The sequence below is a fragment of the Dendrobates tinctorius genome, unplaced genomic scaffold (assembly GCF_039654945.1).
Source record: "Dendrobates tinctorius isolate UK_male_01 unplaced genomic scaffold, ASM3965494v1 ptg000073l, whole genome shotgun sequence".
In the NCBI taxonomy this organism is placed as follows: Eukaryota; Metazoa; Chordata; class Amphibia; order Anura; family Dendrobatidae; genus Dendrobates; species Dendrobates tinctorius.
In genome coordinates this window covers 10679166-10702338 of record NW_027361741.1, presented here as the reverse complement: position 1 = coordinate 10702338, position 23173 = coordinate 10679166, and the positions used below count along the sequence as shown (strand labels likewise).

Genomic DNA, 23173 nt, shown 5'->3' with positions numbered 1-23173 from the left:
CAAGCTAGCCGGCCATGTGGGCCTCAAGAAAACGCTCCTTCTCATCTCTCGTTTCTATTGGTGGCCATCTCTTCTTCAAGATGTCCGAAGTTTTATCGCCTCCTGCCCGTCGTGTGCCAGAAACAAAGTCCCTCGGCACCTACCCTCTGGTCTCGGTTCCTTCGGCCCCCTGGCAGCATGTCGCAATGGACTTTATTACTGATCTGCCTTGGTCTTCTTGCCACACCGTCATCTTGGTCGTGGTGGATCGATTTTCCAAGATGGCCAATTTTATTGTTCTGCCAGGTTTACCCTCTGCTCCCGAGTTGGCGAGGATCTTCGTCACCCATGTTTTCAGGATTCACGGCTTCCTCAAGCACATCATTTCCGACAGAGGAGTTCAGTTCACCTCGCGGTTTTGGAGAGCCCTGTGCAGAATGATGGAAGTAACGTTGGACTTCTCCTCTTCCTACCATCCCCAGACCAACGGTCAGGCAGAACGCACAAATCAGATCCTTGTGACTTATCTCCGGCATTTTACCAACGCCCACCAGAACGACTGGTCCAGCCTGCTCCAGTGGGCCGAATTCACCTACAATAACCACACCAGTGAATCCTCCTCCAAGTCACCCTTCTTTATTGTCTACTGCAACATCCTGGTGTTCCTCTGCCGGTTCCTCCTGTGTCGGGTGTGCCGGCGGCCGATCTTCTGACCGAGGAGTTCTCCAGGGTCTGGCAGGAGACAAAAACCGCGCTTGAATGAGCTCAAGGCAGGATCAAGAGATAAACGCCTGGATTCTCCACTGTACTAACCCGTAGATAAAGTATGACTGTCTTCAAAATTTGTCCGTCTGAAGTAACCCTCGTACAAACTAGGTCCTCGGTACACAGGTCCGTTTGAGGTCTTGGCTCATATCAATGATGTGGCCTACAAGTTAAAACTTCCCGCCTCCCTACGGATTCCTAATTCCTTCCATGTTTCCATCTTTAAACCTGTCATACTTAACCGCTTTCATCCTTCCACTGGTTGCCCGCCTCCGCCTGTGTCCGCACAGGATGTCTTTTGAAGTTAAAGACCTTCTCGCCATGAAAAGATCTAGAGGTAAGACTCTCTTCCTAATCGATTGGAAGGTTTTCGGTCCTGAGGAGAGATCTTGAGAACCTGGGGAGAAGATCCTGGCTCCTCGTATTTTAGCCAAATTCCTTTCTGGTCTTAAGAGGGGGGGGTAATGTCACGCCTGCTTTCCGTTCCACGGCTCCTGCTCTCCCTGCGGCTTTTGTTCTGGCTCCCTCTGCCGCGGCTCCCGCTGTCCCTGCTCCTGCGGCCGCAGCTTCCCCTATCACAGCGCCGGCGGCTCCTGCAGCCTCCCGTGTCTCCACGCCGCCCAGGGCTTCCCAACGCTCTCGGCTCTCTCGGCCCACCCCCACTGCAGGCACCTTTCAATCAGCTTCCCTTCCCTTCCTGTCCTCTGGCCGGCCTCTGCCCCTTGTAAGATACGCAGGTGCACATCTAGGCACGCCTCTCCTAGACTGTGCCGTCCAATCCCTTGGCCTTCACCCTGACCCGGAAGTCCTGCAGCATGTCCTATATCAGGCAGTCTCACCCCATGCTCTGAGCCTGATTATCAATTGTGGTTCACGCGTGATCTCAGGTCCACTCTCTCCTGCGTTTCCTCTGTTCCTGCGCTTTGTACCTCTCCTGGCTCCCGCAGGTCCTCCACCTGTGACCTCTCTGTGTTCCCTTCTAGGTCCAGACCGTTCCAGCCCGTGTCCGCCTGTTCCAGCGTCCTCCCCAGAGCCCGTTCCTGCCTCCTCCTTGCCGTCTACCTCCGTCCCCGCGGCTACATCAGTCTCCCCTGTGGTCGTCACCTTCTCCCCTCTGCCCACCAGCATGTTTCCCACCTGTGTTTCCCTCCGGCTGTCCCCAGGTATCAGCTTCCGCGGCGATAGTCTCCCCTGGGCCTGCCCCTAACGCTCCCTGTATAGGGGGTGGTACACCTGGCCAGCTCGCCCGAGGGGGGTTCGTCGTCGTGGTCCTGAGGGTTCAACTCCCGGAGCAGTCCAGTCTCACAAAATGACTACATTTTGAATCGTTTGTACTTTAATCCTGAATTTTTCAGTTGTAAAAGTCCCGTCTCATATAACGAGATCGTTAGTGAGATCGCTGTTGCGTGACCAATTTTGTGACGCAACAGCGATCTCGCTACGTGTGACACATAGCGACGATCGAGCCCCTGCTGCGATGTCGCTGATCGTGCTCGAATATCCTGGGCCATTTTTTGATCGCTGTTGTCCCGCTGGCCAGCATGCATCTCTGTGTTTGACGCCAATGAGCGACCTCGTTGGCGACTCAGAACTCAGGGACACAGGTGGGAGTCGTCAGAACAGCTGCTGGGTGACAAATTTCCAATGCCGGATCGTTGCTGCGTTGTCGAAGAGATTTGCGACGCACCAGCGATCCTAACCAGGTCGTATCGTTGTCGGGATCGCTGGTGTGTCGCTTAGTGCAGGGTTCCCCAACTCCAGTCCTCAAGGCCCACCAACAGATCATGTTTTCAGGATTTCCTTAGTATTGCTCAGGTGATTGCTTCACCTGTGCAACACAAAGGAAATCCTGAAAACATGATCTGTTGGTGGGCCTTGAGGACTGGAGTTGGGAGACCTGGCTTAGTGTAATGGTACCCTTACACTAAGGTCTGATAATAGACTGATAGTACCTGTTGTGTAGAGATTGCATCTCACTGGTCAGCGCATTATTGGTAGGTAACACTTCTAAATGGGATCCACCAGTCACAATAGGCGATGATTAGGGTTCCCTTCCTTTCATGGCAGCTACTGAAGAGTTCATAGATAATTCTGGAATGAGGCAGCCATAGTTGTATATAGAGTTGAGCAAATTTTTCCAAATTTGGTTCCGGTTATGACTGGCTGCGAATATTGTTTTTGCAATATTCGGCGAATGTCATTGGAGTCAATAAGAGGTAGAAATGACTGAATATGTTCGGAACCCATCATCAAAGATAAATTCAGCACGAATAGTATAACAATATGGCAAATTCAGATTCGCCATCCAATTCCGAATATATTCGCTCAACTCTAGTTGTATGCAAAAAATACAATAACAAAATTTACATGGCAACATATTAGAAAAATATTTAGCAGAATTTAGTTTCTATTATGATCTAAACAGTTTGGCGAGACTTTCAATGTAGAAGATCTGATATTGATGTCCAGATGCCAGGTACCCCTGGGTGCTTTTTAGAGGTCTTGGGTTTTGATAGGTCAGAGTTGTCTTGGGTGGCATGAGATGCCCCAACATAATAGACAGCAGGGGATGTTAATATTATAGCTTGTGAATTGATGACATTTTTTGTATCTTCTGTGCACGATCAGGCAATTCATACTCCTAAGAGAGATCCAGCCACACCAGAAAATACGGTACAGGTTTAACCGGAGGGAGTCTATCAACCCAAACTGCCAATATAAACTAAGCACATAGGACCCGAATCGTCATTTACATTTTGAAGTTTTTCTTTTTTTTTTTTTGTCGTATTTGCTTTCGTGCCATCATCAACATTAACAGAAATACTTGAAATGCATCACTCTGATTCTAATGGCTATATAATAAATGAGTGTCACTTTTTGTATCGAAGAACTGAAATAAATTAACTTTTTGATGATCTAATTTTGTGAGATGCACCTGTATATAGGACAGAAAGGCATACAGTTAAGAAACATTGCAGGGGCCACTGTGATGACAAAAGGCCAAAAGAGAGAATACATCCAACAGTGAAATAAGTTGGAGAATAACGCAGCCAAAAATGGGTTAAATAATTGAACAGGGCAAACTGTATGTCACTTAAAGGCTGAAAATAGTTGCCGAATATCCCAGAAGAGGTTATGAAGAGGCTTTGACCTCTGCAGTCAGATATGTACAATCCATTTACAATTTTAGAAATCTTTCTGCGTGTATGTTGGTGTGAGCTCTTCTAAATTATATTCTGATATTCTGATGATTGTAATCTCCTCTAAACTAAATGTTAAATCTTGGATGAAATTTGCATTGGTTAGTGTTTGGGATTGCAGGGGAAGTTCCCTTCAGTTTGCCTTTGAGTCCATGAGCAAGATTTTAAGCCAGTTTTCAGTTTGGATTTTTGTCAATAGCAGCTTGTAGTCCGTTAAATTAGTGCAAGGGAACTGTAATTTGGTCAGAAATATAATAAAAAAAGGCAATGGTACATTAATTACAGTAAAAATATCCAAAACTTCATTGAATACACCTGTGGGAATGGGGTAGCTGAGTAGGAGACAGACACGCGCACACGATGTTAAAATATTACACCAATTTAAAACTCTAATATATAAAGCTCAATATGTGTGTGTGTATGTATGTGTGTATGTCCGGGATTGGCATCCGCACCGTCGCAGCTACAGCCACAAAATTTGGCACAGTCACACGTCTGGCCCCCGAGAGCGTCATAGGCTATGTTGTGAGGCAAAATTTTAACCCTGCGTGTTCCAATTCATCAAACAATTTTCCCCCTATCTACATAATGGGGAAAAAGTGAAACGAAAAGTGTTGGAGGCAAATTTACAGCTGCCAGATGTGAACAAGGGGGGCTTAGAGAATGAGAGCGATGGCGCCAAACAGTATATACCGTACAGTTGCTAAAGTGGGGCCCTGACATGGGATACTCGCCACACACGGGGATATGAACACACACACAAAATGCGCCACACACTACCACGTGCTTCACCACATATACCACCCTCAGCACACATTTCACCACACATACACCAACCTCGCCACATAAAAGTCGAAACACAAAAGTCGCCACTCAAAACTCGCCACGCTTCCCCAGAGTTATTTAAAAGATGAAAAATGAGCTGTGATTGGTTGCTATCAGCAACAGTTTTCTTTGTAGACAGTTGTGGTAACTGAGGCCTATTATTCTTATCACTTCTATGGTGTTATCGTCCTTTTGTAAAGCTGGAAATAACACAATTTATTACCGTGCCAACACAGACCACCCTCTGACACAGACTGCAGGGAGAGCCCAGTATCACACAGGATAGGATTAGATACATAGCTCAGCAGTCAGTATCACACAGGATATGATTAGATACATAGCTCAGCAGTCAGTATCACACAGGAGAGGTTTAGACACATGGCTCAGCAGTCAGTATCACACAGGAGAGGATTAGATACACAGCTCAGCAGTCAGTATCACACAGGATAGGATTAGATACACACCTCAGCAGACAGTATCACACAGGATAGGATTAGACACACGGCTCAGCAGTCAGTATCACACAGGAGAGGATTAGACACACGGCTCAGCAGTCAGTATCACACAGGAGAGGATTAGATACACGGCTCAGCAGTCAGTATCACACGGGATAGGAATAGATACACGGCTCAGCAGTCAGTATCACACGGGATAGGATTAGATACGCAGCTCAGCACACAGTATCACACAGGATAGGATTAGATACGCCGCTCAGCACACAGTATCACACAGAATAGTATTAGATACACGGCTCAGCAGACAGTATCACACAGAATAGGATTAGATACACGGCTCAGCAGTCAGATGCACGGTTTTTATGTGCAATATAATCATTATAATTTGTTATAACTAGCCACAGTTGGTTACTATGCCCAGGCAAAGCCGTACTCTTCAGCTAGTTACTAATAAAAACATAAATGTGGAACCTACAAGGTAATTGTGCAAAACACCTGGTATAAATGTGTAGATCTCCCTAATGGCCCTTGTGTGCTATATTTACTGCAATGGTTACAATGTTGGTGTATATATGTCGTAAGTGATGACTCTGGAGATAAATATCTTCTGTTGACATTATTTGCCTCTGAGCGGCGCTATTGCTGCTTTCTCAGTCCCGGTCATGTGACCCCCGGCTGCATCCAATGATGTCATGTTAACTTCCGGACTCAAGAAGTTGACCATGCAGCACAGATGTGGGACCCACCTGATTGACTGGGCTATGGGTGGTGTTCCGCCGTACGTCGCAGCCCAGTATCTAGCGCGCGCTGTAGAATCTTTCCCTCTGTCTTCTGCTTTCGTTGGCAGAGCCCCGCAAGCACGCGCTCTATACTGTGTTGTGATGTGCGGAGTAACTTCGCCCACATCCCAGTCAATCAGGGGGAGACGCCGCTGTCTGCATGAGACTGGGTCACGCTTCGGCGATGCAAGATCATCTTCCAGAGTTCGGGAGTTGACATGACATCACCGGATGGCGGCGGCTGTAGCTGGGAGTCACATGATCGGGACTGAGCGAGAAGCGATAGCGCCGCTTAGAGGCAAATATGTCTACATAAGGTATTTGCAAGACTTATTTGAAAGGAATAAATCGATGTGCACAATATACATTATAGTGCACCACTTTAAGAGATGACAATAAAATTGATAAGTAGTGAACTCCCGCGTACTGCGCTAAAATCCAACATGCACACAAAAGAATCGGTGTATCATTTAAAATTTCACATACAGTTGTGGCCAAAAGTATTGACACCCCTGCAATTCTGTCAGTTAATACTCAGTTTCTTCCTGAAAATGATTGCAAACACAAATTCTTTGGTATTATCTTCATTTAATTTGTCTTAAATGAACAAACACAAAAGAGAATGAAGCAAAAAGCAAAACATTGATCATTTCACACAAAACTCCAAAAATGGGCCAGACAAAAGTATTGGCACACTCAGCTTAATACTTGGTTGCACAACCTTTAGCCAAAATAACTGCGACCAACCGCTTCCGGTAACCATCAATGAGTTTCTTACAATGCTCTGCTGGAATTTTAGACCATTCTTCTTTGGCAAACTACTCCAGGTCCCTGATATTTGAAGGGTGCCTTCTCCAAACTGCCATTTTTAGATCTCTCCACAGGTGTTCTATGGGATTCAGGTCTGGACTCATTGCTGGCCAACTTAGAAGTCTCCAGTGCTTTCTCTCAAACCATTTTCTAGTGCTTTTTGAAGTGTGTTTTGGGTCGTTGTCCTGCTGGAAGACCCATGACCTCTGAGGGAGACCCAGCTTTCTCACACTGGGCCCTACATTATGCTGCAAAATTTGTTGGTAGTCTTCAGACTTCATAATGCCATGCACACGGTCAAGCAGTCCAGTGCCAGAGGCCGCAAAGCAACTTCAAAACATCAGGGAACCTCCGCCATGTTTGACTGTAGGGACCGTGTTCTTTTCTTTGAATGCCTCTTTTTTTCTCCTGTAAACTCTATGTTGATGCCTTTGCCCAAAAAGCTTTACTTTTGTCTCATCTGACCAGAGAACATTCTTCCAAAACGTTTTAGGCTTTTTCAGGTAAGTTTTGGCAAACTCCAGCCTGGCTTTATGTCTCGGGGTAAGAAGTGGGGTCTTCCTGGGTCTCCTACCATACAGACCCTTTTCATTCAGACGCCGACGGATAGTACAGATTGACATTGTTGTACCCTCGGACTGCAGGGCAGCTTGAACTTGTTTGGATGTTAATCGAGGTTCTTTATCCAACATCCGCACAATCTTGCGTTGAAATCTCTTGTTAATTTTTCTTTTCCGTCCACATCTAGGAAGGTTAGCCACAGTGCCATGGGCTTTAAACTTCTTGATGACACTGCGCACGGTAGACACAGGAACATTCAGGTCTTTGGAGATGGACTTGTAGCCTTGAGATTGCTCATGCTTCCTCACAATTTGGTTTCTCAATTCCTCAGACAGTTCTTTGGTCTTCTTTCTTTTCTCCATGCTCAATGTGGTACACACAAGGACACAGGACAGAGGTTGAGTCAGCTTTAATCCATGTCAACTGGCTGCAAGTGTGATTTAGTTATTGCCAACACCTGTTAGGTGCCAAAGGTAAGTTACAGGTGCTGTTAATTACACAAATTAGAGAGGCATCACATGATTTTTCGAACAGTGCCAATACTTTTGTCCACCCTCTTTTTTATGTTTGGTGTGGAATGATATCCAATTTGGCTTTAGGACAATTCTTTTTGTGTTTTTTCATTTAAGACAAATTAAATGAAGATAATACTACCAAAGAATTTGTGTTTGCAATCATTTTCAGGAAGAAACTGAGTATTATCTGACAGAATTGCAGGGGTGTCAATACTTTTGGCCACAACTGTACAGATAGTAATAGCACAATGTTGAAAAAGTGAGGACAGTGTAATTGGAAAAATAGTCAGCTCACAAATACTATGGCTTTATTAGTTAGTGAGGATATAGAAGAAACAGTAAATATTATATATAATGTGCCAGAAGAAAATTATGATAATATAAATACCCTGGTACCATTGTAAACAGACCAGGTTGTATTGGTAAAGCAAATTGCGAACATCAAGTAACCATATATCTTGGTAGGCCCAACAAGAGAGCGTGGCGCCTACCACGACGCGTGTTTTGGTACCTCCTGACGAGTGCAGTCCATTTACATCCGACTCCGGCAATGGAGGAGATGGAGAAATTACTTTATCAGTCTCCTCCACACCTGTGTTTCGATGCTCTCATGTGCGAGGATCGGAGCACAGAAGCATGACCCTTGTTTCACGCTCGCAGCAGAGTGCCGTTTGCATAATCTCCCATGACAGAATCTTTGCTAGTGTAACCCCCATCCTAAGCCTGTTGCTTACTTCAATGTGTCTGCTTCCGTTCTGGTGTGAGAAAGAGAGTTATGTAATGGACAAGAAGAAAAAGTTCTATCTAGCATTAATATATTCTGAATATTGTCAAAATAGTCTCCCAAAATGCATCCATCACGAGTTGTGTGTAGAATCGGGGGCTGACCAGATATATTCTTCTCAACCGATGGGTGGAGAGGAGAAAGCTGCAGCCAGCCACCACTGTTTTAAGAAAGTGTCGGGTATTTTGACATCCAACATGCTCGAGCTTTCTTTCCTCCTAAAAACTTATGTCGGACTTTGGGGAAGAGGGGGCAATTTAGGAAATGTCAAAAGCATGACGCAGGAAGTAAAAGAGGGGAAAAGAATTCTTACTGCAGTTTTTTGAGTGTGGGGATGGTAAGTGTCTCGCCCATTGCCCGGGTCTCTAGTATCGTTGTGTGTGTTGGACCCCATTGGCCCGTGTGTGGTTTCTGACTCTCAGCTGTGCCCATAAAGTCACTTGATGCAATCCTGTCTTGACCCTGGGGAAGGTGGGCAGGTCATCCGGCTCCTGTCGTGTCTGTACATGCACCAGCTGATCATAAACTCAGGCCATGTCTGTATGAAGTATAGACACCCAGTTAAAGACTGTAGCTGAAATTTAGCCCTGGGTTTTGAAATCACACAGGCCGATGTTGTCCCCGTCCTCAAGCACCAGATGGGATATATTACTAATATTACCCTGGATGGAGGAAAGAAAGATTTACTACATGAGCAATATTTCTAATGATACCCGTGGCCTGCTGGGGTAAGTGACGGAGTCCATCACAACTCTTAACAGAATGGGTGTCATGAGAACACAGATTCTTCTAACAACATAGCAGACCAGGCAGCCCACGACCAGAAACAGGCCCTTCTAGCATTTGCCAGAATTGCCAGATGGCCAGTCCGGCCCTGTAGACATTGCTACAATAACTACATGATTTATAGAGTTGTTAGGCTTGTACTGCCCGAGCAGTGACATATTGTAACATTGATGTTGATCTTATTTCTGTACAAATCGGAGAGCGTTCTCCTGGCCCTTAATCAGATCTTTGTTGCAGGGCTTCTTATTTGTACCCTATGTTCTGCTGTGAAGAACATTGTGAACTTTGCTTCATGGGGCACCCAGATACTTAGTTTTATTTATCATTGTTTTATTATTATTTATTTATTTTCTCAAATTATCAACTTCCTCTTGTTTTTTTTTTTTTGTTACTTCTTGCTACATAATCTCCAGTGTAAGGGGAAACACTGCTAGCGCACAGTTGCTAGTAGGTTCGTTAGACTGGTTTTTGATTTCCTGCTGAAAACCTAAAGGGGTTATCTGTGATCTGCAAAAACCTTACCAGGCACCATAAATGCCTAGAGCAAATACAATGTAGATCATCTTCCCACAAATCCCCCGGTTTATTTATTTCTTACCCCTTGACCCACTGCATGTTGCTTTCCTCCTTCTTTGATATGACTTATAGGAATCAACCTAATGCAAACCGGCACATTCACACTGTAAGGACAGGTTTACACGGGCATAGAAGAAATCGTTCAGAGTTTCATCAAGAAAAGTGGAATGAGTTGTTTTTTTTTGTTTTTTTTAATACAATCCGTTTTTTTACAGCATCTATTAATCACTTATAGGACCATTCACAGTTTCCTATGTTACAGAATTGCAATGTATCCGTAATTATTGGATGCTGTACGATGACTCCAGTATACGGAAGGAACTAGTGCATGTTTTTTTTCACACAACCAGATAAGGTCAGTGGAAAAAAAATCGCTCATCCGCATTGCCCGATTGACTACAATGGGCACTGTCTGTCTATTCCGCAGACAGAATTTGGATCAAAAATACGGCCTTGTGAAGGTCATGTACTCACTTTTAGTGTTTGCAGCATGTTTCTCTGCACAAAAAATGCATTTTGAGCGTCAGGAGGAAATATTCCGCCTGTAACATTCTAGCTTTTTGTGTCTTTTACATGCATTTCTTTTCCCATTCCTTTGATTTAAGTGAAAAATACTGAAAGAATTGACGCGCTGCAGATTTAAAATTAAAACATTGATTTTTAAAATCCGTCAGGAAAAAAAATAAGCAACGTCCATGAGATTTCAGAAATCTCATTAATTTTGGTTGTACTGTAAATTGCAGCAGTTGTGGCTTCTTTTTTTATTTACTCTTGAAAAACGTGGCACAAACGCAAGGTGTGAACAAGTCCTTACTGTGCAGGTGCATCCGCTCGGCTTTGTACAGGACTAGTAACGTGTGGTCTGAAAGGGCTTGCATTCCCCATGGGGTCATGTAAGGGAACTCTGACACCGTGCCTCTGAACTGCCTGTTTCTTCTGTGAACCTGGAGAAACCCGTTTGTGGTAAATGCTTTGTAATAGTTAAAGGGAAGCTCCTTCCTACTTTTTTTTTATTCATTTGCAGATCCTCGCTGGGCTTCTATCAATAGAGGTATTCTCATATGTGACGAATGCTGTAGTGTGCATCGGAGCCTGGGAAGACACATCTCACAAGTGAGGCATCTGAAACACACGCCATGGCCTCCGACCTTGCTACAGGTAATGGTTCAAGGCTTCTACACAGCCATGTTCTCGTCTGGTCAGGTAGTGCTGGAGATGGCTGTAATTCTTCAGGTAGCCTGGGCAGTCTGGAGCTCTAGCTAGGATCGGTGGGGGTGCAAATGATATGATGAAATATTCTGGCAATATGACTTTACTTTATAAAATGGAAATAATCCTTTAAGGCCACGGGACGTGGATGTTTGAGAAAGTGCATTCTCTCTTTCTGCCCCATAGATGGCCTTTTCCCTGCTGCAGTCAGGAGAAATTATTAGTTTTCACCTCTGTCCTAATGGTTTTTTCTTAATTCGCCCTCAATGGACCTGAACCTGGAATCTCCATCATTCCCATAGAAGTTGAATTGAGTTGGCATCACTCATCTTCACTCTACCCAGGGGACCAAGGGACCCCCATGGAGATCAGGGATAATCCCCCCCCCACTCTTAACACTTGTAGTCACACGGTTCTGACTTGTAGTGCAGATAGGTGACAAGTCGTAAAAGCCCCTTTAGCGTTATGGTTGGGACAGCCTCCTTTTCGGTACATTTTCAGGATCAGATCTTGGAGCAAGAGATCTCCTTGTGATTAAAATCTAAACCTTATTTGTTATTTTTGGACGTATCTTTGTATGTGCACTGATGTATGTGTCTTGTGTAATTTAGATGGTACAGACCCTCTATAGTAATGGGGCGAATTCAATATGGGAACATTCTTTGCTGGACCCGGCATCTATAATGAGTGGAAAGCGGAAGGCCAATCCCCAAGATAAGTTGCAGTAAGTCTATGCTATTTTCTCTAATTATTCTATGAATTGCTACATATCTCCATTTATACAGAGCGGGAATCATCTGAGGTCTGGGGGGCTCCTTTGTCTTCCCAGCTCTTATATCCAGCGTTGGAGACAGCGCTGTGGGACGTAATGCTTTTCTACAGCACTGGCTCCCTACTTAATACAAGTGCCTAGGGTTTCCTCTGTGCACGGCTGACAGCAAGTAGGGCACAGTTGGCACCATTGAACTTGGAGCACATATAGCATAGCTCTTTATTACAGAGCTATACCATGCTTCATCAGGTGCTACAAGTATAGAGCTGTTTATCCAACAAGCAATGCTTCTAGGGCACAAAAGAAGTACAAAGAGGTTTTCTGGTGTAGACCCTAATCACTGTATAAATGAAAAGTTCTTTAACTTTCTAACATATTTCCATATTTCACTTCCTCATCATGCTAAATATATGTTTGCTAAGAGAAAACTGTTGCTTACATGCAGATGATGGTTCAAAGGTACAGGCACAAACCGCTCACAGGTTCTGAGCTCACTGATTGGCTGTTGTTCTGTCAGCATGACATCAGCCCTGCTGACAATACCAGATATCGGGAGCAGTGATAGAGACTCAGCAAGAGGTGATTAAAGAACAGTTTAAGTAAAAACTGTGCCAGGGGACAGGGGTTTTTGGAAACTGGAACACCCCTTAAATGCTATTGTGAACTCTGCCTAATCCTGCATACAACTGAGAAATAAATGCAATTGAACCCCTTCAGAACAAAGCCGATTTCATTTTTGCGTTTGTTTTTCGCTCCCCTTCTTCCCAGAGCTGTACCTTTTTTTAGTTTTCCGTCAATATGGCCATGTGAGGGCTTGTCTTTTGCACGGGACGAGTTGTACTTTTGAACTACACCATTGGTTTTACCATGTCGTGTACTCGAAAATGGGAAAAAAATTCCAAGTGTAATTCCACAACTGTTTTTTTTTTTTGTTTTTTTTTTTTTTTTACCATGTTCACTAAATGCTAAAACTGCCCTGCCATTATGATTCTCCAGGTCATTACAAGTTCATAGACACCAAACATGTCTAGGTTCTTTTTTATTTAAGCAGTGAAAAAAAAAATCCAGTTTTGATAAAAAAAAAAAAATTGTCATTTTCCGAGACCCATAGTGTCTCCATTTTTCGTGATCTGGGGATACGTGAGGGCTTATTTTTTGCCTGCTGAGCTGACGTTTTTAATGATACCATTTTGGTGCAGATACGATCTTTTGATCGCCCTTTATTGCATTTTAATGCACTGTTGCGCAACCAAAAAAATGTAATTCTGGAGTTTTGACGGTTTTTTTTTACTACGCCGTTTACCGATTGTATTAATTCTTTTTATAACTTGAGAGATCGGGCGATTCTGAACTCGGCGATACCAAATATGTGTATGTTCGATTTTTTTTTTTTTTTTTTTTTGTTTCATTTTGAATTGGGCGAAGGGGGGCGGTGATTTTGAATTTTTTTATATATTTTTTTAGATATTCTAAAAAAATTTTTTTTTTTTTTTTTCTTCACACTTTGCATTCTTCAATAGTCTCCATGGGAGACTAGAAGCTGCAGTTGTCCGATCGGCTCTGCTACATACAGTCAATGATCAAATTGCCTGTGTGTAGCAGAAATGCTCACTTGCTATGAGCGCCGTCCACCGGGCAGTGCTCATAGCAATCCGTCTGACAACCATAGAGGTCTGCTGGAGACCTCTGGTTGTCATGCCAACCCATCGGTGACCCGTGATCACGTGACGGGGTCACCGATGGGCGGGATTTCCGGCGCGCTTGCTGGAAGTTCGAGTTAAATGCCGTTGTCAGAGATTGACAGTGGCCTTTAACAGGTTAATTGTCTACCCACCCGCGGCTGTTAGGGGCACATGTCAGCTGTACAAAACAGCTGAGATGTACAGGGAAAGATAAGGGCTCACCGCCGTTGCCCACATCAAAGGGGGAGACACGACATGTGCCATACATGTACATCGCGTGTCGTGGAGGGGTTAAAATTTAGACAATGTTTTGTGAAATTGAGCTCACCCTGGTGCTTTGCTACAATGTTCTCATTTACTCACTACAAACCAAGTACTCAAATGTGGCAAAGATAAAGTCATAAATGTGTTTTTCGGCAAAGTGGCACGCCATGAAGAAAATTTGATTATCAAAGGGGGCTGTCGAGCAGATGCAGTACACTCGTGACATTCGTTTTTCTACTCCTATTATGGAACAGAAAGACAGAAATGCAACTGCAGATGTGAACCTATCCGAATTTCTTGAAAATGGTGAACTAAAAGGGTTATCCACTTGCTTCAATATTTTTTTTTTTTTTTAAGCATTATCATCGGTAAGAACAATATAAGCAGCAATCCTCATCTCTCCCTTTTCCTCCTCTCCTGGTTTGATACTGCCCTTTTTCCCCCTGGTGTCTGCATCCTGCTGTGGTGATTTCACATGTTCCTATATCAGGGCATCTGCTGTAGCCAATAACTAGCTGTAAGGGGACACCGATATGGCCGTTGATTGGCTGCCTTGGTCACATGTCCCGGTTAGAATTTAATCGCTACAGCCGGAAGTAGAGAACGGTGGGAGACCAGCTTCTCTTATTGTTTCAGTAAATTTTGAGCATATAAAAATTGTGGAAGTGGTCAACTTCTTTATAAAACAAAGTGTATTTGAAAGTTGTATATTTTTTAATTTACAAGCCACACAGGCAGCTTGTAGAAATTTCAGGAATTTCTAGAAGTATTTTCTTTCAAGGATCAAAACACAAATCTTATATAATGTCATATAAGCATATTGATATAGAATTGGCAATGGAGGTGGAAAATCTGAGTCCCCTGCTCATCTGCGACTTGTTTTTTTTTTTTTCTCTCAGCTCGGGCTGAGAAAATATCGTAGCATGCTGTGATTGTCCCCATGTCTTGGATGAGACACGGCAATGAAAATCAATGGATGCGATTTTAAAAAATTGCACGGCACACGGACCATGCGTGTTAATTTTTACACACCCATGACCTTGAAAACCCGACATTTCATGAGCCCCGTACAGTAAACTCACAGCATGACCCGTCAGAATAGACTAGATGGATATCCACCCAGCTCTCCTGCTGTCTGTCTATGAAGGACACACAGTGCATCACCCAGCTTTGCACATAGACTTGCCTCTGCACCTAGCATTCACATGGTATGTCCATCCACCCTGCTCTCCTGCTGTCTGTCTATGAAGGAGACACAGTGCATCACCCAGCTTTGCACATAGACTTGCCTCTGCACCTAGCATTCACATGGTATGTCCATCCACCCAGCTCTCCTGCTCTCCTGCTGTCTGTCTATGAAGGAGACACAGTGCATCACCCAGCTTTGCACATAGACTTGCCTCTGCACCTAGCATTCACATGGTATGTCTTTCAGCTAACCCCAGCTTACCCCAGTGTTATTTATGACCTTGTTTACTCTGGCTTGATTATATACATCTGGTCCACTCTTAATTGTCTGACCAAGAAGAGCAGAGACCACTCCTCTCTGCTTCACACCTGACTGCACTTAGTTGTACATATATTGCAGAGCACAAGTCTGCATAGACTTCAGTCTGCATTGTGATTTCCTATAAGTGTGTGCTAGAAGTGTGAAGATTAATTTAAGAATTAAAACCAGAATTGAACCAGAAGGGAACTGAAGGGAACTGTACACAGTCACTGTAAACAATGTTTCTGTTTGTTTTCACTTTCACCCCAATAATCCTTCACTTTCTGCTAATTCCCCTAATCCCTACTCCTAGTAAGGAACTGTTAATCTCTTCTTCAATCCTCCCCATCCACCTCACCTCTGCCTCAAAACTGTTCCTTAACATACAATCCTCTGTCTCCAAACACAGACAGCCCCCTCATGCCCTCTCCTGCTCCCACCTGCTAACACTTTCTCTGCTCCTTCTCACTGCTGGTGATATCTCTCCAAATCCTGGTCCTCCTCACCACATTCCCACAGTCATTTCTACCTCCCATCCACACTCTATGACAACCTTCCGTAACCTCTCCAACCTTATACCCATTCACCCAGCCCCCGCTTCCCCAGTCCCACTAACAGGAGCTCTGTGGAACGCTCGCTCTGTCTGCAACAAGCTTTCCTACATCCATGATCTTTTTGTTACTACCAAACTCTCCTTCCTCGCCATCACCGAAACCTGGCTCACCCCTTCTGACACAGCCTCTCCTGCTGCACTTGCGTATGGCGGCTTCCACCTTTCTCACACCCCCCGCCCCAGCAGCAAACATGGTGGAGGAGTTGGTTTTCTCCTGTCAGATACCTGCTCCTTCACCCCAATCCCACTGCCACCCTCTGTTACCCTCCCTTCCTTTGAGGTGCACTCTGTGCGCATCTACTCCCCCTCCAACCTCCAACTGGCTGTCATCTACCACCCCCCAGGGCCAGCCACCACCTTCTTTGACCACTTCACCACCTGGTTACTTCATTTCCTTTCCGCGGACATCCCTACTATCATCATGGGCGACTTCAACATCCCCATTGACACTTCCCTCTCAGCTGCCACTAAACTTCTATCTCTCACTTCCTCCTTCGGCCTCACTCAATGGTCTTCTACAGCCACCCACAAAGATGGCCACACACTGGACCTCATCTTCACCCGCCTCTGCTCCCTATCTAACCTCTCTAACTCACCTCTTCCTCTCTCTGACCACAACCTGCTCACATTCTCTTCCCTCTTCACTCCATGTCTACAATCCCCACCCCACAAACTTTCACACCCTCGCAGGCATCTTAAACACCTTGCCCTACACTCATTCTCTGAATCCCTCCTCCCTCTTACAGATATAAGTTCCTTACACAATGCGGATGACGCTGCCGCTCTATATAACACCACAATAGCTGTAGCTTTGGAATCCGCTGCCCCACTTAGGCTGGTTTCACATTCGCGCTTTTTAAGCGCACGCACGGCCGGGGGTAGCTCCGCCCCCGAGCCGGCTCTCTGCCCGGCGTGCCCGCCCCTTCCTTGTAGCGCCGCCTCCTAGCGCACAGCGGCGCCTGCGATCGGCGCACCCTATCTTTAGCATAGGGTGTGCAGATCGTGCGCAGGCCATGCGCTAGTTGCGCTTTGACCTGCGCTGCGCACTTTTGACGGTGCGCCGTGCGCGCCAAAATCAAACTTTTCGGATTTTGGCACGCACGGCGCACTGTCAAAAGTGCGCAGCGCAGGTCAAAGCGCAACTAGCGCACGGTCTGCGTACGATCTGCGCACCCTATGCTAAAGATAGGGTGCGCCGATCGCAGGCGCCGCTGTGCGCTAGGAGGCGGCGCTACAAGGAAGGGGCGGGCACGCCGGGCAGAGAGCCGGCTCGGGGGCGGAGCTACCCCCGGCCGTGCGTGCGCTTAAAAAGCGCGAATGTGAAACCAGCCTTACACATACCAAAACTCGCAAAATCAACAGACAGCCCTGGCACACCAGCCTGACCAAAGAGCTGAGGCGAGCTTCCAGGGCTGCTGAGCGTAGATGGAAAAGATCCCACTCCAACGAGCACTTCATCGCATTCAAACAGTCCCTCACTACTTTCAAGACCACACTCGCCACAGCTAAACAAACCTACTTCTCATCTCTCATATCCTCCCTGTCTCACAACCCTAAACAGTTATTCAACACCTTCAATTCTCTCCTCCGCCCCCCAGCACCTCCTCCCTCCCCACTCATCTCAGCTGAAGACTTTGCCTCATTTTTCAAGCAGAAAATTGATAACATCAGGGACAGTTTTGGTCAACAACCCCCAGAGCCCTTCCTCCCGACTTCCCAGCCCTCCACCTTCAAAACCAACTTCTCCACCATTACAGAAGATCGACTCTCCACTCTACTCTCAAGATCACATCTCACCACCTGTGCACTCGACCCGATCCCATCCCACTTCATCCCAAACCTCACCACAGTCTTCATCCCAACCCTAACCCATCTCTTCAACCTATCACTAACAACTGGTGTTTTCCCCTCAAGCTTTAAACATGCCTCCATCACACCTATCCTCAAAAAGCCCTCTCTTGACCCATCCTCTGTATCTAGCTATCGCCCTATATCACTTCTCCCATACGCCTCCAAGCTACTGGAACAACACGTCTACCTTGAACTGTCCTCCCATCTCTCTTCTTGCTCCCTCTTCGACCGCTTACAATCTGGCTTCCGGTCACACCACTCCACTGAAACTGCCCTTACTAAGGTCACCAATGACCTCTTAACTGCCAAGAGCAAGCGACACTACTCTGTCCTCCTCCTCCTGGACCTGTCGGCTGCCTTTGACACAGTGGACCATTCCCTATTATTACAGACCCTCTCATCCCTCGGCATCACAGACTTGGCCCTCTCCTGGATCTCATCATACCTAACAGACCGGACATTCAGCGTCTCCCACTCACACACCACCTCCTCACCTCGCCCCCTATCTGTCGGAGTCCCACAAGGTTCAGTCCTTGGGCCCCTGCTGTTCTCTATTTACACCTTTGGCCTGGGACAGCTCATAGAATCTCATGGCTTTCAGTATCATCTTTATGCTGATGACACACAGATCTACATCTCTGGACCAGATATCACCTCCCTACTAACCAGAATCCCTCAATGTCTGTCCACTATTTCATCCTTCTTCTCCACTAGATATCTGAAACTCAACATGGACAAAACAGAATTCATCATCTTTCCCCCATCTCACATGACCCCCCCTACGAACCTATCAATTACAGTAAATGACTGCCCACTCTCCCCAGTCCCACAAGCTCGCTGCCTCGGAGTAATCCTTGACGCTGATCTCTCCTTCAAACCACATATCCAAACCCTTTCCACTTCCTGCCAACTTCAACTCAAAAATATTTCACGCATCCGTTCATTCCTCACCCAAGAATCTGCAAAAACCCTAGTCCATGCCCTCATTATCTCTCGCCTTGACTACTGCAACCTCATGCTCTGTGGCCTCCCCTCAAACACTCTCGCACCCCTCCAATCTATTCTAAACTCTGCTGCCCGACTAATCCACCTGTCCCCCCGCTATTCCCCAGCTTCTCCCCTCTGTCAATCCCTTCACTGGCTCCCAATTGCCCAGAGACTCCATTACAAAACCCTAACCATGACATACAAAGCCATCCACAACTTGTCTCCTCCATACATCTGTGACCTCGTCTCCCGGTACTTTCCTGCACGCAACCTCCGATCCTCACAAGATCTCCTTCTTTACTCCCCTCTTATCTCCTCTTCCCACAATCGCATACAAGATTCGCGCATCACCCCTACTCTGGAACTCTCTACCACAACATATCAGACTCTCACCTACCATCGAAACCTTCAAAAAGAGCCTGAAGACCCACCTCTTCCGACAAGCCTATAACCTGCAGTAACCACCGATCGACCAAACCGCTGCACGACCAGCTCTACCCTCGCCTACTGTATTATCACCCATCCCTTGAAGATTGTGAGACCTCGCGGGGAGGGTCCTCTCTCCTCCTGGACCAGTCGTGACTTGTATTGTTTAAGATTACTGTACTTGTATGTATTATGTATACCCCTCCTCACATGTAAAGCGCCATGGAACAAATGGCGCTATAACAATAAATAATAATAATAATAATAATAATAATAATAATAATATAAAGATGTCAGTGACATATATACCATAAATATTATAGCTCCTGTAGCTTACTGTACACGTTAATAAATTATTAATTTTCTGGAAAAAAAATTAGCGTGGGATCTTCCGACATTTCAACATTTTGTTAACCAGCAGAGGGAAAGCAGACAGCTGGGGGGGGGGGGATTTTCTCACGCTCGCGGTAACGTCAGTCAGGTGAAAAGAATTCATTGGATATGAACTCACTGTTTTCCCGTCACCACGAAGCTGGGAGCAACGTAAGAAAGCGCAGCTCAGTGTCTAGGATGTCTGACATATTGAATGCTCGCATTATACCAGTGTTAGTCATGCCAAGTAGATGTAGCAGAGCTAGAGGAGTCTGTGGACATAATAAATTATCTTCCTGTTGGATAGGTGAGGAATATGGTGGGTGTTTTTTTTTTTTGTTTGTTTTTTTTTTTGTTTTACTCTTACAGGGGACATGAGAATCGTAGGATTATTATCAGGACTGTAACACTGACAGCTAGATAGCGTTCCCACTAGGCTGACCAGGGCTGGATAACGGACAGCAGAATGTCTACTCACCGCGGTGAGAGCCTGCAGCGCTGGTAACGATAGCTTGGCCCTAGGACCTGCAGGGAGGGCGGAGCGTTGGTGAGACGCCCGGGGGCCGCAGGACCTGCGGTCACGTGACCGCGTGTCAGAGGGAGTGGGCGGAGCCACAGGCAAGCTGCAGGGACGCAAGCAATTGTACAGAGAATAACGTGGCTCAGAGGATTACAGTAGTCAAAGCGAAATCAGGTCAAAACACAGGGCGAGTGGCGAGGTACAGAAGGGAGGTACAGAGACAGGTCAAATAACGTAGCCAAGGGTCACACACAGAACGGGCAGTGCAGTACAGGAGGGATATTCTCAAGAGGGGTCAAATAACGTAGCCAGGGGTGACACACAGGATAGTCAGAGAAGTACAAAATCAGCAGGCAAGGACATAAACCGAAACAGGACCGAATCAAACACCAGACAGACAAGGATTGGCACAAAGCACAGGCAGAACAGGGTCAGGCACACTCAACTAGGAGTATAAACGACGGGACGGCTCTACATGAGGCTATAAAAACCCTCCCAGGATCCACAGAGAGGCTTTACAAGTTAACTCCTACATCTCCAACCCTGAGATCTCAGTAAACCATGACAATTATCTTCACATCGGGAACGGGTGAGGATTACGTTGCTTTTTTTTTTTTTTTTTAATGGGGACGGGCTTCAGTGGAATAGGCGTAAAGGTGAGTATGTGATTTTTTTTTTTTTTAATTCTAAATTCAGTAAAGGAGTCTCATTATTTCAAATGAAGGACTTTATTCAGTAAAGGTTTTAGTATAGGGGCATTTATTAGATGCTTCTCCATTACCGAACTTTGGGCTTGATGTCAGCTGTCATTATAAAGTTGACATCAACTCCCCAACTGTCACCCGACTTTCCAGTACCCCAGGGCAAGTGGGAAGAGCGCATCTTATGGATGTTCTTTTTCTGGGGTGGCTGAAAGCTATTTGGGAGGGGACCAAAATCCATGGCCCCTTCTTAGCCTATTAATATCATCCCACAGCTGTCTGCATAGCCTGTGCTGGTTATTAATTATAGAGGGATCCTAAATCACCTTTTTTTTTGGGGGGGGGTTACTCATTTTAATAACTAGTAAAGGCGTAGTAGACTGCTGTGAGCTGATATTAATAGCATGGGAAGCTCCAGGAGTATTACCCCCCATCCCAGGCTACAAACATCTGCTCCCAGCTGTCTGCTTTCCCTGTACTGGTTAATATCATTTTAGGGGAACCTATGACTTTTTTTATTAAAGCAGTTTATTTGGTAATAAAATTCATATACCGTAAAATACACACGCAAAGCCCGGATTTATGTATCTTGCTCATATTTATATCTATCTGTAGCCATCTCATAAATATGTGTGTATATATACATATTTTTTTCATATATTTGCTTGGAAAACTGTTTAAATGACAGAGAATTGCTGTATATAAAAGCTAATGTTAAAATTGTATTCGGATGTGAATAGATGCTGGCTAATAAAAATCGCATTGTAGTCCCATGAAAATCGCATGGGACTTGCATGACACCGGTCTGACTTTTCAGGAGAGATGTGTGTATATATGTGTATGTATGTGTATATATATATATATATATATATATATATATATATATATATACAGTGGGGAAAAAAAGTATTTAGTCAGTCAGCAATAGTGCAAGTTCCACCACTTAAAAAGATGAGAGGCGTCTGTAATTTACATCATAGGTAGACCTCAACTATGGGAGACAAACTGAGAAAAAAAAATCCAGAAAATCACATTGTCTGTTTTTTTTTCATTTTATTTGCATATTATGGTGGAAAATAAGTATTTGGTCAAAAACAAAATTTCATCTCAATACTTTGTGATATATCCTTTGTTGGCAATGACAGAGGTCAAACGTTTTCTGTAAGTCTTCACAAGGTTGCCACACACTGTTGTTGGTATGTTGGCCCATTCCTCCATGCAGATCTCCTCTAGAGCAGTGATGTTTTTGGCTTTTCGCTTGGCAACACGGACTTTCAACTCCCTCCAAAGGTTTTCTATAGGGTTGAGATCTGGAGACTGGCTAGGCCACTCCAGGACCTTGAAATGCTTCTTACGAAGCCACTCCTTCGTTGCCCTGGCGGTGTGCTTTGGATCATTGTCATGTTGAAAGACCCAGCCACGTTTCATCTTCAATGCCCTTGCTGATGGAAGGAGGTTTGCACTCAAAATCTCACGATACATGGCCCCATTCATTCTTTCATGTACCCGTATCAGTCGTCCTGGCCCCTTTGCAGAGAAACAGCCCCAAAGCATGATGTTTCCACCACCATGCTTTACAGTAGGTATGGTGTTTGATGGATGCAACTCAGTATTCTTTTTCCTCCAAACACGACAAGTTGTGTTTCTACCAAACAGTTCCAGTTTGGTTTCATCAGACCATAGGACATTCTCCCAAAACTCCTCTGGATCATCCAAATGCTCTCTATCAAACTTCAGACGGGCCCGGACATGTACAGGCTTAAGCAGTGGGACACGTCTGGCACTGCAGGATCTGAGTCCATGGTGGCGTAGTGTGTTACTTATGGTAGGCCTTGTTACATTGGTCCCAGCTCTCTGCAGTTCATTCACTAGGTCCCCCCGCGTGGTTCTGGGATTTTTGCTCACCATTCTTGTGATCATTCTGACCCCACGGGGTGGGATTTTGCGTGGAGCACCAGATCGAGGGAGATTATCAGTGGTCTTGTATGTCTTCCATTTTCTAATTATTGCTCCCACAGTTGATTTCTTCACTCCAAGCTGGTTGGCTATTGCAGATTCAGTCTTCCCAGCCTGGTGCAGGGCTACAATTTTGTTTCTGGTGTCCTTTGACAGCTCTTTGGTCTTCACCATAGTGGAGTTTGGAGTCAGACTGTTTGAGGGTGTGCACAGGTGTCTTTTTATACTGATAACAAGTTTAAACAGGTGCCATTACTACAGGTAATGAGTGGAGGAAAGAGGAGACTCTTAAAGAA

At 45.3% G+C, this 23173-nt stretch overlaps 1 protein-coding gene across 4 annotated transcripts in view; it reads left to right on the top strand.

Moving 5' to 3' along the window:
• Positions 1-23173, top strand: part of GIT2 (GIT ArfGAP 2) — a 121954-nt gene that overhangs the window by 11531 nt on the left and 87250 nt on the right. For all 4 annotated transcript variants that reach the window (XM_073582642.1, XM_073582640.1, XM_073582639.1 and 1 more), the window contains exons 2-3: positions 11060-11193; positions 11856-11968. In XM_073582642.1, the coding sequence (XP_073438743.1) occupies positions 11060-11193; positions 11856-11968 (247 nt within the window). The remainder of the gene's footprint in view (positions 1-11059; positions 11194-11855; positions 11969-23173) is intronic.